This window comes from Vanacampus margaritifer, chromosome 16 (assembly GCF_051991255.1).
Source record: "Vanacampus margaritifer isolate UIUO_Vmar chromosome 16, RoL_Vmar_1.0, whole genome shotgun sequence".
NCBI lineage: Eukaryota > Metazoa > Chordata > Actinopteri > Syngnathiformes > Syngnathidae > Vanacampus > Vanacampus margaritifer.
In genome coordinates, this window is record NC_135447.1 from 13,263,031 (window position 1) to 13,278,897 (window position 15,867).

At 46.0% G+C, this 15,867-nt stretch overlaps 1 protein-coding gene across 2 annotated transcripts in view; it reads left to right on the top strand.

Moving 5' to 3' along the window:
• The window catches only part of gtf2ird1 (GTF2I repeat domain containing 1), a 19,410-nt gene continuing 3,543 nt past the window's right edge, over window positions 1-15,867 (top strand). Inside the window, exons 1-19 of one of the 2 annotated variants that reach the window (XM_077546124.1) lie at window positions 1-445; window positions 3,367-3,497; window positions 3,569-3,710; window positions 4,006-4,206; window positions 4,360-4,543; window positions 4,904-5,217; window positions 5,299-5,394; window positions 6,082-6,165; window positions 6,753-6,936; window positions 7,267-7,292; window positions 8,609-8,723; window positions 8,809-8,852; window positions 8,929-9,009; window positions 9,888-10,022; window positions 10,731-10,787; window positions 11,251-11,331; window positions 11,419-11,602; window positions 15,333-15,388; window positions 15,510-15,581. In XM_077546124.1, the coding sequence (XP_077402250.1) occupies window positions 3,372-3,497; window positions 3,569-3,710; window positions 4,006-4,206; window positions 4,360-4,543; window positions 4,904-5,217; window positions 5,299-5,394; window positions 6,082-6,165; window positions 6,753-6,936; window positions 7,267-7,292; window positions 8,609-8,723; window positions 8,809-8,852; window positions 8,929-9,009; window positions 9,888-10,022; window positions 10,731-10,787; window positions 11,251-11,331; window positions 11,419-11,602; window positions 15,333-15,388; window positions 15,510-15,581 (2,182 nt within the window). In that variant the 5' untranslated portion in view covers window positions 1-445; window positions 3,367-3,371. The remainder of the gene's footprint in view (window positions 446-3,366; window positions 3,498-3,568; window positions 3,711-4,005; window positions 4,207-4,359; window positions 4,544-4,903; window positions 5,218-5,298; window positions 5,395-6,081; window positions 6,166-6,752; window positions 6,937-7,266; window positions 7,293-8,608; window positions 8,724-8,808; window positions 8,853-8,928; window positions 9,010-9,887; window positions 10,023-10,730; window positions 10,788-11,250; window positions 11,332-11,418; window positions 11,603-15,332; window positions 15,389-15,509; window positions 15,582-15,867) is intronic. The other variant, XM_077546123.1, reaches the window with a different exon arrangement.

The following is a 15,867-nucleotide window of genomic DNA, read 5'->3' on the forward strand; positions in this document are numbered from 1 at the left end:
ATGTTAACTTGTTTGGACGGATGCAATAAAACGATTAAACACGCTAGGAATTTCCCCTTCTCTTCTCTTTTTGCCCATCGTCTTCCTTCGCGAAGTTTCTCCAGTTAATCCTGCTCGGCCCCGCCGGCCGCAGCCAATGGAAGTCGCCGTTGAGTTGGGGTTGGGATTAGCAGGAGGGCGAATGACTTTCAATTTTACTGGATTACAGAACAAAGAACGAGAAGGGGGTGCGAAAAGGACACTACTACTACAACTACTACTGTAGAGGAACAAATAACGAGAGAGGGATATAAAGATTGAGATTGGGATTACGTCCGGTTTTTCTTTTTTCCTTTTGCTGAAGTACGTTCACCGTCATTTGTGCGTTTTTTAAAACGATGGATTAAAAAAAAATCTATTCCGGGATTGACAGCAATCGACCAGGCGGATTTAATCGCGAATTAAGGTGAGATTTCGCTTCTTTTTTCCCATCGTTCGACCTTTACACACAATAGACACATCGTACATTGTACATAAATTGAGAATTTTGTGGATTGTATGTAGAGAATGTATAGATTATTTCGCGACGACATCATGGAGAGGGAGGGGGGAGTGCTAACGTTAGCTCGCGTGCTAACTAGCCAGCTACTGAGCTAGCCCGTTAGCTAATTAGCTCGCGCTTAGTTGCTTGTTGAACTCCTCAACTGATAAAAAAGAATGTCAGCGACTAAATTCAGACGGTGACAAAATTAAGACTCTACTCTTACGTGGTTTAAAGGCTACGAGTGCGTGGCTTCAGTTGTCTTATTTATGATCGTCCTTCGCTAAAGTGTCGGTTTAAAGGTTATTTGGCTCGCACAACAAAGCCAGCTGCTGTACAGTCAAACGGAGCGTTTAAAAGTCGTTATTTAGTTCTTTGTACGAACGGTTAAGTGGAATTAGATTAACTTTTTTCTTTTCTTTTTTTTTTTTTTAAATTTATTTTAAACAAAGTGTGTTGGACCAGTTGTTAATTTGTAGTCAGTTGTGTTGTCATTTTCTAATAAAAATCTGCTAGTCGTAGTTGATGTTCAGATGGTACCAACTAAAATAATATTGTCAGAGTAAAACTACACATTACACAAAACCAACTGAATGAACAAAATTCTAGTACACTGGACTCAACAGGGGAACATAGTGCAGTATTGGTTTGCATGTCTGCATCACAGTTGTAAAGTTTAGGGTTCGAGTCCCAAAGATTTTTGACATTCAAGTGTAGAGTTTGAGAACATTAGATGGATTGTTTCAACATTTTGGTGTTTAAATATACATTAGTAATTCTCTCTTGTACGTTCTGTTTGGATGTGTTGCTGCTCCATGAGTGTTAAAAGAAGTTGTTCGAAGGTTAATAATTATCATAACAACCATGCCAATTGCCCCTTAACTTGTCTATGTCATTCTATTTTCGCGTTAAACCACAGAAGCAGGGAAATGTGCCGTTCTGAGTCGTTGGGATGCCATGTCGTTGAAGAAAGTGAAAGGATGATGCATTCGGGGTCTTCCACGATAGCTCATTTTTAGAGGTGCATCACATTTACCCTACTCCGAGTTGCACACTAGTTTTTGAGGGGTGCGCAAACTTCCCACGCCGTGTACCGTCAGTAAATAGAATGTATTTTGGGGGAAATGTATCACATTTTTTCCCATGGTGTGCAATATTTTCCTCACTATTAACAGAAACTGTACATGTAGTTTTTTGGGAGGGCCCTTTACATTTTTGCTGACATTTATGGGAGGTGTGGCCCATTTTCCACGCTGTTCAGTTTTTCGCAGGGGTCTCACCAAATTTTCTACACAACTCACATTTTTTTGGGGGGGGCTTTTTGGCCCCTATTCTAAATTATTTTGAGGTTGCGCCACATTTTTCACACTGTTCATAAAATAATATATTGTTTGGGAGTGTGCCTAAAGGTTCCATCCAATTCATAAAAACAATGTTTTGTTTGTTTCTTGTGTGTGTGGTTTGTTGTCAAGTGTTCTAAGACAAATAATTTGTTATGTTGTTTAGGGACATGTGCAACATTTTCCACACTATACCCCAAGTGTCAAATTTTGGGTGGTGTACAATTTCCCCACACTATTCACACAAACCGTCACTCCAACAGGTTTGTATATCATCACCATTGACTCTGTATGATTTATCATCCTGCTCAATCTTAGCTCCTCCTCTGTCACTTCCTGTTCTGGTCTATGTGTTCAGGCTCAGTCTATTTTGAGGCCCTGATTGTTGAAGATGAGAGGGAAAGTGTGTGTGTGTGTGTGTGTGTGGGGGGGGGTTTCTTTGAATGTTTGCTATGGCCACAGGGGAAACGCATTTAGACGGCCACGCCCGCCTCTTCCTCTTCGTCCATCTTCCTCCTCTGTCAATTGAGCCAGAGGCCGGCATAATGGTTGGCAGTGTCTGCAGAGATTAAAGGGCCAGCGCCACATTGTTCACATGCCCCGAGATTAGTTTCCAAGGAAACGGGTTGTTGTTGCCGAGGCAACGCAGCAGCGCTAGACTGGCCTGCCCTTGTTGGTTCAGCTAATGGCACGTGACTGAGCAGGCTAGCTAAGCTAACAGATCAAGACGTGGTCAAACAGAAGCACTAAAGGGGCACGTTTATTAAGACGCTAATTTAGGATTTACCAGATGCTGTCAAATGCTAAAATAATCTACGAAGCTAACAGAGGCTAACTGGTGATTTAGATACCATCGTATGGCAAACAAATGCTGAGCTAATAGAGTCAACATGACTTAACAGGTTAGTCGCTCATAGATGCAAACACATGGCTAACTGATGTTGAGGTAACCAGAGCTCATATATGCCATAATTGATCATTTACACACTTGTACATGGCTACCAGTGCTAAAATAATAGTCAACATATGATTTAACAGATTAACGAGTCTCTCAAAGATGCTAACCTAAATTCGTATATGGTCAACAGATGCTAATACAGAGCTAACAGATGCCAATCTCTCAGCATATGATTAACAGGTTAGCCAGCAGCTAACACCTAAACCAATGTCAGACTAATAAAGAGAAGCTTTTGGTCAGAAGAAATACTAGCATGTGGCTAAAGCAGGGTCAACACATAGATCACATGTGGCAAATGCTAACACAGGGCTCACAGATTCTAAACTAGCCCAAGTTTGTTAAGTGGTGCCAAGTTGCCAACAGAGGCTTGTACATGACAAGCAGATGCTATGCTAACCCGAAGCAACATTAGACTTTTGGAGGATAATTTGTGGCTAACAAATGCTAACCAGTGCTGAGCTAATAGATGACAAACAGATGCAAATACGTGGCTAGAAGATGCTAACTGATGCTAGCAGGTCTAAAGTGTGTTGTTGTTGTCTCTGCAGAAGCCATGTCTCAAATGAGGAAGCTGGCATGTGACGGCGTGCGGCCCACCTCCCGCTGCGATCCTCCAGTTCCAGCGCTGTCCGCCAGGCAGGAGATCCTCACCAGCTTGGTGTCGGCCCTGGACTCGGTGGTAAGTCCACCATCACACATCTCACTTACCTACTTACCAAAAGTGGTGTTGTGACCAAGTGTTTTGTCCAGTGCATGGCCATGTCCAAGCTCAACGCCGAGGTGGCCTGCGTCACCGTCCACGAAGACAGCGTCATCGCAGTCGGCACGGAAAAGGGACGTATTTTTCTCAACTCCAGAAGAGAAATTCAGACTGAATTCTACAAGTTTTGCCGTAAGTTTCTCTTACGTGTTCCCTAGAATTTACAGGCAGTGTAAAAGGGGCGTCTTCCACTGCTGTTTTTTCACTGAAAGTTTTGGCACCACATCCTCCTTGCGGGTAATTCTTTACATTCAAATTGGAAAAGGTGGCGGGACAAACAAGTCATTAATTGTATCAGCCGCTATTTTTCAAGCGTGACACGTTGATTACTTTCCCTCCGGAGAACAAATCTGTCACTTGTCTGATGTGGGGACATTTGTCGAAAACAAGCCGGCATTTTAATGCCACTCCTGTCCTTTGCCTGTAGGGGCGCCATCGTGCCTGCCCAGCGTGACCGCCACCAAAGATCAGGATGTGGATCTGGGCAAGGCGGGAAAGGAAGGAGAGCATGGGAAAAGCAGCAGAGCACCCCAGCTACCACCGCCACTACCACCACCGCCGCCGGACGCACACTCCAACATTTTTGTCCTGAGGAAGATGGTGGACGAGGTCTTCACCGTTCTCTACAGTAAGCGTTCTCTTCAAAGTTGTGCCGAGACAGGTGGTAACTGTAAAGCTGTTTGAGGGTGCACCACATACCGTAAAATCGATTTGTTTTTTGGGGGGTTGTAGCACATATTGCACACTATTAAATTATCTGATTCCCGATTTTTGTGTTTAGGTGAAGCAGCTGGAAAAAGCACCCTGGTCCCTGTGCCTTACGAGTGGCTCCAGAAGGAGCCCACTTGCCTTGTAGCCCACGGTCTACCGGAGGGCGTGTCCTTGAGAAAGCCGTCCGAGTACGACTCCAAGACGCTCATAAAGATTCTGGAGCAAAGCCACAGGATACATTTCACTGTCACAAGGTCAGCACCTAACCCAGTACATGTATATTGTTGGAGGGGTGTGCCAAATTGTTTGGGGATACGCCACATTTTTCCACACAATTCAGAAACCGTAAATGTTACTAGTCCTGGAACTTTTTCTGGCTCTGTAACTGGTTCTGGCTCCGTGACGTGGGTAGTTCTGGCTCTGCGACCATTATGGCTCTGCCGACTACTTGCAGCGCCACTGCTAATTTTGGCTCTGCGACTAGTTCCCTGACTAATTCTGGCTCTGTGACTACTTCCGCAACTAGTTCAGGCTCTGCGACTAGTTGTTGCTCTGCAATATAGTAGCGGCCCCGTGTGGCTTTGTTTGACGCGTCTCCTCTGGTCTGTGCGCAGGCCAACGGAAGACTTGTCTCGCGAAGCCAAGTCGGCGTGCACGGAGCTGGGCCATCAAAGCTCTTCCGGCAGCCCCGTAGCTCAGGGTGGCGCTGGCCCAGTCAAGACTACTGCCCAGGTAGTCACACCGTCAAGTCCCGCCACATCCGCCAACTCTGTTCTCTCAAACTTCCTGTACGGCATGCCCATGTCCTCCAAACCCCACCCAGATGGCACCCTAGACTTCAAACCCACGTCGCTCCTCAGCCTGGGCAAGGACCGACTGGCCAACTGGACAGACAAGGGCGCGTGCGGGAAGGAAGCTGCTAGCAATGGTAACGCCCCGGGATTTACGCCCCGGAATGTGAACCGGATGCAGTGAATTGAACTGATTTTTGTTTGCTGTTGTTTGTTAGATGAGACAACAAGACTACCTGGTGAGCAGGGTCAGACACCTGCGAGTGTCCACATATCCAAGAGGCTACTCTTCTCCATCGTGCATGAAAAATCAGGTATGCTTCAACCATTTTGTCTTTTACGCTGAATCCAGCACGATAGTTCTGTAGCTATGCGTTTTTTTTAGTTAGTAACTAGCTAGCTACTTTTTTCTTGGGGTGTTATACAGACAAACCAGTTTTCAATCAAATGGAGAACCACTCCAAAATTGCCAAAAACATAAAATCCAGCACTACCTTTTTACATTGAATTTGGTTACTAACACGTTACATGTTTAGCAAGCGCTGGTACAGAAATAAAAGTGATTTCCGCACAGAGATCCACTGCAAAATTACAGTAAAAAACAATATCCAGTACGATTTACCACAATCAAGTTGAAAAACTGTTGTAAACATAAGATCCGGCACCGTGTCTTTTACATAAAATGTTTTGCCATGACTGATTTTTTTAGTGTTAAGTTATTCAGATTCCTGCTTTCAATTTTTTGGGGATGGGTGTATATTGCCAGGTTGTATAGGATAGAAGGGAAAACCAAAATCTTGTTTTGATGAAGCAGCATGTGGCTACAATTTCCTCAATGGTGTTTAAGTGGCTAAAGTGCGCTAAGAACTTAGCCATCAAGGGGCTCAGCCATCGAGCATAATCTCATAAGACGATTGCGGCTGCCCTCCAATAAATCAGCTCCGGGTATTAACTGCTTCTGGAAAAAAAAAGTTCATTGGATGTTTGTTTTTTGTCTGCAGAAAAATGGGACACGTTCATTCATGAAACGGAGGACATTAACACGTTGAGGGAATGCGTCCAGATCCTGTTCAACAGCAGATATGGTGAGGAGGAGTCAAGTGGAGTCTACAACTTGCACGTGTGTGTCGCTAAGGTCCTCAATGACCAATTTTGTAAACGTCTACAAACGTCATTAGAGGAAGCTCAACTACACTAAACTACCAAATTTATTAGGACCCTAAACTATAAAGTATGTGAAGGATCCAAAACAACAAACTTTGTCCTGAAATACAAACTTTGTAATAAAAAACAAACAAAAATAAAAACATTAGAAAGAATCCAAATGTAAGTAGTCAGTACCCTAAACTAAAAACTAGGGCGCGATTGATTAATGGGCCGGCCAATTTAATTGGCTGATTTTTCTTGTTCTAATGTTAAACCAATACTAAAAGACAAAAAGTATTGTAAAACAGTTAAATGTATTGCCTGTAATTCATATATTTATTGTTTTAAGCATTAAAGGACCAAAAAAGAAGTTATTCATTATGTATTTTTTTTTAATTAACTGGTTATCAGAATTTTATTCTACTTAATATTGTAATTGGCATTGTACTCAATCAAAACTATTATTGGTTAAGGCCTATTAAAATCGACATAACAATGCCGTATTTTTCTTCTTCTTGTGCTGTAGCCGAGGCCCTTGGTCTGGACCACATGGTGCCGGTGCCGTACCGCAAGATTGCGTGCGACCCGGGCGCGGTGGAGATCCTGGGCATCCCGGACCAGATCCCCTTCAAGCGTCCGTGTACCTACGGGGTCCCCAAACTCAAACGCATCCTGGACGAGCGGCACGCCATCCGATTCGTGCTCAGGCGGTACGTCCGACGTTTCTCTCCTTGCGAAGGATGTTGAAGAATTGCTCCAATGGCGTTTTTTATGGAGGCCAAGTTTAGACTTGAATCCAGACTAGATTGGAGATAATCAGAGCATCACCATCTGTCTGCTAACGCTACATCCCGCTGCTAAATGGAAACTGAGTCATTTACATTCATGAGTTACCCCCAGCGGCGGGTTAGACTCTTTCATTTATTGAAGGTCATTTAAAAGAAAAGAGCGCTCGTCCGTCTTGGGCTTATTATTTGGTTTCCAAGTGGACCGAAAGTGAGGGATGCGAGCATTGACTCATTTTTTGCTTTGTTTTACAGGATGTTTGATGAAAAGATTTTCACAGGTAAGCGTGCTCAGCTCATGCTTAATATACATGAACACATATGTGTTATATAGATTAGGGTTCGCCAATTCCGGCCCTCGAGGTCCAGAGTCCTGCAGGTTTTAGATGTTTCCGCCCACTAGCACACCTGATTCATATAATCAGCTCATCAGCATGTCTGATAACGATTCTGATCTTTAGTAGTAATCTTTAGTCTTTAGGTGTGTTGGTAGGCGGAAACATCTCAAACCTGCTGGACTCTGGACCTCGAGGACTGGAATTGGTGAACCCTGATCATAGATTGATAATATACATATAAATTATATACCCAATCTGTGACACGGGTCAAGTTCTGATTTCAACATTTTTACAAAATCACAGTGTAAAGGACCCTAAACTACAAACCCTGTAAATCACTAGAAACTTTGTCGAGGGCCCTAAAACTACAAACAATTAAGGGCCATAAACTTTCAACACTATGAGCCTAAAATCACAATCTTGGTAATCTTGTCCAAAACTACAAACTTTGCAAGAGGCCCCAAACTACAAACCCTGTAAATCACTAGAAACTTTGTCGAGGGCCCTAAAACTACAAACAGTTAAGGGCCATAAACTTTCAACACAATGACCCTAAAATCACAATCTTGGTAACGTGTCCAAAGCTACAAACTTTGCAAGAGGCCCCAAACTACAAACGTTTAGGTCATGGGTGGGCAAACTCTGTCCTCGAGGGCCGGAGTCCTGCAGGTTTTGGATGTTTGCCTTCTCCAACACAGCTGATATATGATCATCAGCAAGCACTGCATAAGCCTGATAACAATCCTGTTGATTGTTGAGCCCTCGAGGACCGAGTTTGCCCATCACTGGTTTAGGTCCACAAATTGCTAATGTTGTAAAGAACCAAAAACAAAGCAATTTGTGAAGGACCCTGAATTATATACTTTTTATAAGGCTCTAAACTAGAACCTTTGTAAAGGGCCTCTGAACTAAAAAAAAAAACAAACAAACCAAAAAAACTAACAAAAAACAAAACATTGACCCTAACAACAAAAGCAACTTAGTGGAGTCCTGGGTCCCTAAACTACAAATGATGTAGCTGACCCTAAGCACTTACATACTGTACAAACTGTGTTTGCAAAAGGCCATAAAATCCAAACTTTGTATATGAGCCTAAACTACAAGGGCTCTAAACCTCAAACCCTACAAGTTTTGTTAAAGGCCCAAAACTACTGGTACACATTTTATATTGGACCCTAAACTACAAATGATTTAAATGGCCCTAAACAAACACAAGAATCCTCAATTGACCATGTTTTACTGTCCCCGGTCTCGTGAAGCTGCTGGCAAGATGTCGAGGGATGAAAGCAAGCAGGACGCCCCCGAAGAGTCTTTCCCCGAGAACCTGAGCCTCACAACGGCCGCGGAGCCGCCGGTGAATCTCCACAGCGGCCGGTCAGAGCGCATCCCATATTTCGCTCCCCGATCAGGCACCGCCTCATCCTTCCTAATAAGCTGTACCGTGTTTTTCATTGAACAGGTCGACAAGCGTGTGCGTGAGTCCCCCAGCCGAGTGTGACGCAGGTAAAAAAAATAATGAACGCATGTGGCGGCCATTCACAGATGATGATTATGATGATAATGATTATGCCACCCACAGGCCCATCGGCAGATTGCCTCCCCGTGAAGAGGATTAAAGCGGAACCTCCGGATGGGGACATCATTCAAGTTACGGTGCCAGGTAAATGACACAAATGCATCGTCTCCGCAGGTCGTGACCTTTCCCGGAGGGAAAATGCTCCATTATGTCAGAAAGCGGTCAGCGAGACTTTGAAATGCATAAAGGTCTCCGAACAAACTTTTTGGGTGTATAAGGGCACTACAATATCATATCTGTAAAGGGCCCTAAACTAAAATATTTATAAAGGCCCTAAATTACGCAAAACTTTGTATTAGGCCCTACAGTACAAACTGTAAAGGGTCCTAAACTTTTGTCAAGGATGCTAAAGTACAAACATTGTGAAGGACTATGAACTACAAACATTGTAAATTTTCTACACTACAAACACTATAAAGGGCCCTACACTTATTTGATTACTTTTCTATCAACTGTGAAGGGCCATAAACTACAAATTATATACGATACAATCAACTACAAACTTTGTAAAGGACCCTTACGTGCAAGTTTGTAATGGACACAAAACTACAAAATCTGTGAAGCATCTTCAATTATAAACTTTGTAAAAGACCTTAATCTACTACTGTGTAAGAACCCTGAACTAGAAACCATGTAAAAGACCATAAACTACAAACTGTATGCAGTATCTTACACTACAAAATCTGTAAAGGACCATAAAACTACAAACAATGCTAAGGACCCTTAACTACAGACTTTGAAAGCTACAAGCCACAATATGTGTAAAGGGCCATAAACTATAAACATTTAAGAAACCGGAAGTACAAACTTTGTAAAGGACCATAAACTACTAACTGGATGAAGACCTTAAATGACTAACATTGTAAAAGGAGCCAAAACCCTAAACCTTGTTAAGGACCCTAAACTAACTAAATAATAAAGTGACTTTGAGGTCGAAACCTAAAGGCCATCCTTGTGTTCAGAAGCCACCTCCGGCACGGAGGACCCCAGCGAGCCTGTGTCCGAGCCCACCTCCGCCCCCTCTTGTCGGGCCACGTCCTCTCCCTCGGGTCCCTCGGCTGCGTCGGCCCTCCACCACCCGGCAGAGAACCACGCAGGTACCCTCCACACCAGCCGTCCTCCTCCTCCTGGACCACCGGCTGGGGCGCCTGCCGCACTCGCAGCCTGCTTGTTTAGGGCCTCACGTATGAACTTCAAACTTCAAACCTCACCTTAGTGATGCCGTCACATCCGAAGCCCCCTTGCCGCTTCCTGAACCCCCCCCCCTCTCCCCCTGTAGTTCTTCTCCCACTAGCAACTTCCACTAGAATGATTTATGACCCTCCTTCCAATCTAACACACAGCTGCCTTAAGAGTACACACCCAAGGAAACATTTGTGCAGTCACTCTCTTTAAATAGCAAAAAATACATAATTCAAAGAAATGACGAAATCCAAAACTCCAGCAAGTTGTTTTGTTACCACACAATGAGAGTCCACACAAATGTGTACTATGGGTTTAGCGCACACGCTTTTTATTGTCCTCTTCTTTTTTTCTTTTTTTTCTTGTTTTTGACTGTGCTTTGCTTAAGTTTCTTTTCTTTCGCAAATGACCACTGCAGGAGACAAACCGGAGGTAAGCGCACGCGACAAATCCAAGCGCTCCATATGAACATCAAAATGCAAAATACATGACCCCGCCCATGAATTAATCCATAATTCACACAAATATGATCAAACACACAATAGAAGTAGTCCATGAATCGAATTTTAACTGTACAAATGTTTGAAAAACCGCTCTTATGCTCTTGTTTTTGCATCTTGCAGCTGTTGAACCATTGTCGCCCAACGTGGCCCCCCAAAACATCCGAAGACCCCCTGAAGGTAACACTTTTTTTGGTATGTGGAACAAAACATACCAAGTCATATCTCATATCAAAGCTCTCGATGAGGGCATTTCAGATATGGTGTTTTGCCAATGTAGCATAATATGATGATATAATCATAAATTGTATTAAGATAACATTAGCTTCTAACCCGAATGAATGTGGAAAAGCCACACGGGGTCACACCTCATATAGCTTTCGATGAGGACTTTCTACATGTTATGAGTTTTCCATTATACCATCATAAGACGATTCAGTGTCTAAATATTAACAATATACGTTCTTTAAAAACATCGAGATCAAGTTAGCTAGTAACAACATAAAAAAATAATGTGGCACAAACCACATTGAGTCACATTGGCATGATTTTCTTAATCGGTCCTCATGCGGTGATACAGTGAACAAAAAAAAAATCTTGACCACATCAGAAATCGGTTCTCATCTTTCGTTGATTCATTCAGCTGGTAGCCTGGTGGAGGACATTGGTGAAATGATTCTTCAGCTGCGCCGACAAGTGGAAAACTTATTCAGCATCAAGTATGGTAAGTCCATAGCGGTGTTCAAATTTTTGTTGGGGGGTGAGGGGAGGGTAGCTGAGCTTCACCGCTTCCTGCCGTTCTGTTGCTCAGCCGAAGCTTTGGGTCTCCCCGAGCCGGCAAAGGTGCCCTACTCCAAGTTCCAGATGTACCCCGAGGATCTGTTCGTCACCGGGCTGCCCGAGGGCATTGCCCTGCGGCGGCCCAACTGCTTTGGGGCAGCCAAGTTGCGCAAGATCCTGGCCGCCGGCAGCAACATCCAGTTCGTCATCAAAACGTGAGCGGAAATACTCTATGGAGGACCAAAACTGCAAAATTCAAATTAAATAAATGAATAAAAGTGAAAATAAAAACGGATCTAAAAAATATAATTCAAAAATTACAAAAAAATTATATAAATGGAAATAAAAACAACAATATATAGATATATATAATGACATGCTTAGGACAGCCCCTCATTTGAATAACATTTCGATCTGACAGCAGCATGAAATAAATAAATGTGAGAGCAGAGTGTTTTTATTTATTGATTGATATTTAATTTTATTTATATATTTTTCTTTTGTATTTATTCCGACATTTATTGTTATATTTTTAACCTCGTTTAAATTTTTAATTTTTTTTACTTTATTTATTTAGGGTGTATATATATCCGTCCGTCCGTCCGTCTTCTTCCGCTTATCCGGGGTCGGGTCGCGGGGGCAGCAGCTTTAGCAGGGAAGCCCAGACTTCCCTCTCCCCAGCCACTTCAGCCAGCTCATCCGACGGGACCCCAAGGCGTTCCCAGGACAGCCAAGAGACATAGTCTCTCCAGCGTGTCCTGGGTCGTCCCCGGGGCCTCCTGCCGGTAGGACATGCCCGGAACACCTCCCCAGGGAGGCGTCCAGGAGGCATCCGAACCAGATGCCCGAGCCACCTCAACTGGTTCCTCTCAACGTGGAGGAGCAGCGACTCGACGCTGAGTCCCTCTCGGATGACCGAGCTTCTCACCCTATCTCTAAGGGAGAGCCCGGCTACCCTGCGGAGGAAACTCATTTCGGCCGCTTGTATCCGGGATCTTGTTCTTTCGGTCACGACCCACAGCTCGTGACCATAGGTGAGGGTAGGAACGTAGATCGACCGGTAAATCGAGAGCTTTGCCTTTCGGCTCAGCTCCTTCTTCACCACAACGGACCGATACAGCGTCCGCATCACTGCAGACGCTGCACCGATCCGCCTGTCGATCTCCCGCTCTAACCTACCCTCACTCGTGAACAAGACCCCAAGATACTTGAACTCCTCCACTTGGGGCAGGACCTCCTCCCCGACCCGGAGAGGGCACTCCACCCTTTTCCGACTGAGGACCATGGTCTCGGATTTGGAGGTGCTGATCCTCATCCCAACCGCTTCACACTCGGCTGCGAACCGCTCCAGTGAGAGCTGGAGGTCACGGCTTGATGAAGCCAACAGCACCACATCATCTGCAAAAAGCAGAGATGCAATGCTGAGGCCACCAAACCGGACCCCCTCAACGCCTCGGCTACGCCTAGAAATTCTGTCCATAAAAGTTATGAACAGAATCGGTGACAAAGGGCAACCTTGGCGGAGTCCAACCCTCACCGGAAACAAATTCGACTTACTGCCGGCAATGCGGACCAGGCTCTGACATCGGTCGTACAGGGACCGAATAGCCCGTATCAGGGGGCTCGGTAACCCATGCTCCCGAAGCACCCCCCACAGAACTCCCCGAGGGACACGGTCAAACGCCTTCTCCAAGTCCACAAAGCACATGTGGACTGGTTGGGCGAATTCCCACGCACCCTCGAGGACCCTGCTGAGGGTGTAGAGCTGGTCCACTGTTCCACGGCCGGGACGAAAACCACACTGCTCCTCCTGGATCCGAGATTCGACCTCCCGACAGACCCTCCTCTCCAGCACCCCTGAATAGACCTTACCTGGGAGGCTGAGGAGTGTGATCCCTCTAAAGTTGGAACACACCCTCCGGTCCCCCTTCTTAAAAAGGGGAACCACCACCCCGGTCTGCCAATCCAGAGGCACCGTCCCCGATGTCCACGCGATGCTGCAGAGACGTGTCAACCACGACAGCCCCACAACATCCAGAGCCTTTAGGAACTCTGGGCGGATCTCATCCACCCCCGAGGCCCTGCCACCGAGAAGCTTTCCAACCACCTCGGCGACTTCGACCCCAGAGATAGGGGGGCCCACCTCAGAGTCCCTAGACCCTGCTTCCTCAAAGGAAGGCGTGTTGGTGGAATTGAGGAGGTCTTCGAAGTACTCTCCCCACCGGTTCACGACGTCCCGAGTCGAGGTCAACAGCACTCCGTCTCCACTATACACAGTGTTAACGGTGCACTGCTTTCCTCTCCTGAGACGCCGGATGGTGGACCAGAATTTCCTCGCAGCCGTCCGGAAGTCGTTTTCCATGGCCTCACCGAACTCCTCCCATGTCCGAGTTTTTGCCTCAGCGACCGCCAAAGCCGCATTCCGCTTGGCCAGCCGGTACCCGTCAGCAGCCTCCGGAGTCCCACAGGCCAAAAAGGCCCGATAGGACTCCTTCTTCAGCTTGACGGCATCCCTTACCACTGGTGTCCACCAGCGGGTTGGAGGATTGCCGCCACGACAGGCACCAACCACCTTACGGCCACAGCTCCGATCGGCCGCCTCAACAATTGAAGCGCGGAACATGGTCCACTCGGACTCAATGTCCCCCGCCTCCCCCGGGACAATGGAGAAGCTCTGCCGGAGATGGGCGTTGAAACTCTTTCTGACAGGGGATTCTGCCAGACGTTCCCAGCAGACCCTCACAGTACGTTTGGGCCTGCCTGGTCGGACCGGCATCTTACCCCGCCATCGGAGCCAACACACCACCAGGTGGAGATCAGTTGACAGCTCCGCCCCTCTCTTAACCCGAGTGTCCAACACATACGGCCGCAAGTCCGATGACACGACTACAAAGTCGATCATCGAACTATGGCCTAGGGTGTCCTGGTGCCAGGTGCACATATGGACACTCTTGTGCTTGAACATGGTGTTCGTTATGGACAGTCCGTGGCGAGCACAGAAGTCCAATAACAAAACACCACTCGGGTTTCGATCGGGGGGGGCCATTCCTCCCAATCACGCCCTCACGTCTCACTGTCATTACCCACGTGAGCGTTGAAGTCCCCCAGTAGAACGAGGGAGTCCCCAGGGGGTGCGCTCTCCAGCACACCCTCCAAGGACTCCAGAAAGGGTGGGTACTCTGAGCTGCTGTTCGGTGCATAAGCACAAACAACAGTCATGACCCGTCCCCCCACCCGAAGGCGGAGGGAGGCTACCCTCTCATTCACCGGGGTAAACCCCAACGTACAGGCGGCTAGCTGGGGGGCAATGAGTATGCCCACACCTGCTCTGCGCCTCTCACCGTGGGCAACTCCAGAGTGGAAGAGGGTCCAGCCCCTCTCGAGAGGATTGGTACCAGAACCCAAGCCGTGTGTGGAGGTGAGTCCGACTATATCTAGTCGGAACTTCTCAGCCTCGCACACCAGCTCGAGCTCCTTCCCTGTCAGAGAGGTGACATTCCATGTCCCCAGAGCTAGCTTCAGTAGCCGGGGGTCAGACCGCCAAGGCCCCCACCTTTGGCTGCCACCCAACTCACTGCGCACCCGACCCCTTTGGCCCCTTCCACCGGTGGTGAGCCCATGGGAAGGGGGACCCATGTTGCCTTTTCGGGCTGTGCCCGGCCGGTCCCCATGGGTATAGGCCCGGCCACCAGACGCTGTGGTATATATATATATATATATATATATATATATATTCTTTGTCGTTTTTAATTTCCAATTATATTAATTTTTTTTGTATTTAATTTTTGAATTATAATTATATTATTTATATCCATTATTATTTTCACTTTTATTCATTTATTTAATCATTTATTTATTTTTTAATTTTGGCAGTTTTGGTCCTGCATAATACTCGCGCGCTTGCCTCGTACGAAACGTTAAGCGCATATTTTGTCTTGTTCGTAGGCCCAAGCTGCTGAGCGAGCAGGTCAAACAAGAGATGCCTTCCGTCTGCGACACGGGTAAGTCAAAGTGAAAAGTCTGGGTACAATTTTGACTTGGCAGGGATTTTCCTGTGACGGTTTTGGTTTCTTGGTAGTTCTTATTTAAAAGTTTGACCTTTTGAATGGTTCCTCCATAAAGAGCTGGACGCCAAGGAAGTGACGCCGCTGACGGAGGATGCTGCGGTGTTGTCCAAAAGACCCGCTTTCTCAGGTACAACGGTGTCATTCTTTTGAACTCATTTTGCTCCCAAAAACGTATAAAAACGTTCTATTTTAAATATTACCATGGTCCCAAAAAGTTTAGTTTTTTTATGCTAAAGCATACAGAAGGCTTTGATGCAGCGAGGTCGCTTAAAGCAATAGTAGTTATTACAAAAAACGCCCAGCAGGTGGCAGTGGAGTATAAGAGATCAGCCAGGGCCATGTTGCAAAAAGCTTTTTCCCCAGAGTCTTTAACAAGTTTGTGAATAATGATGAAACTTAAGCTATATTCTAAT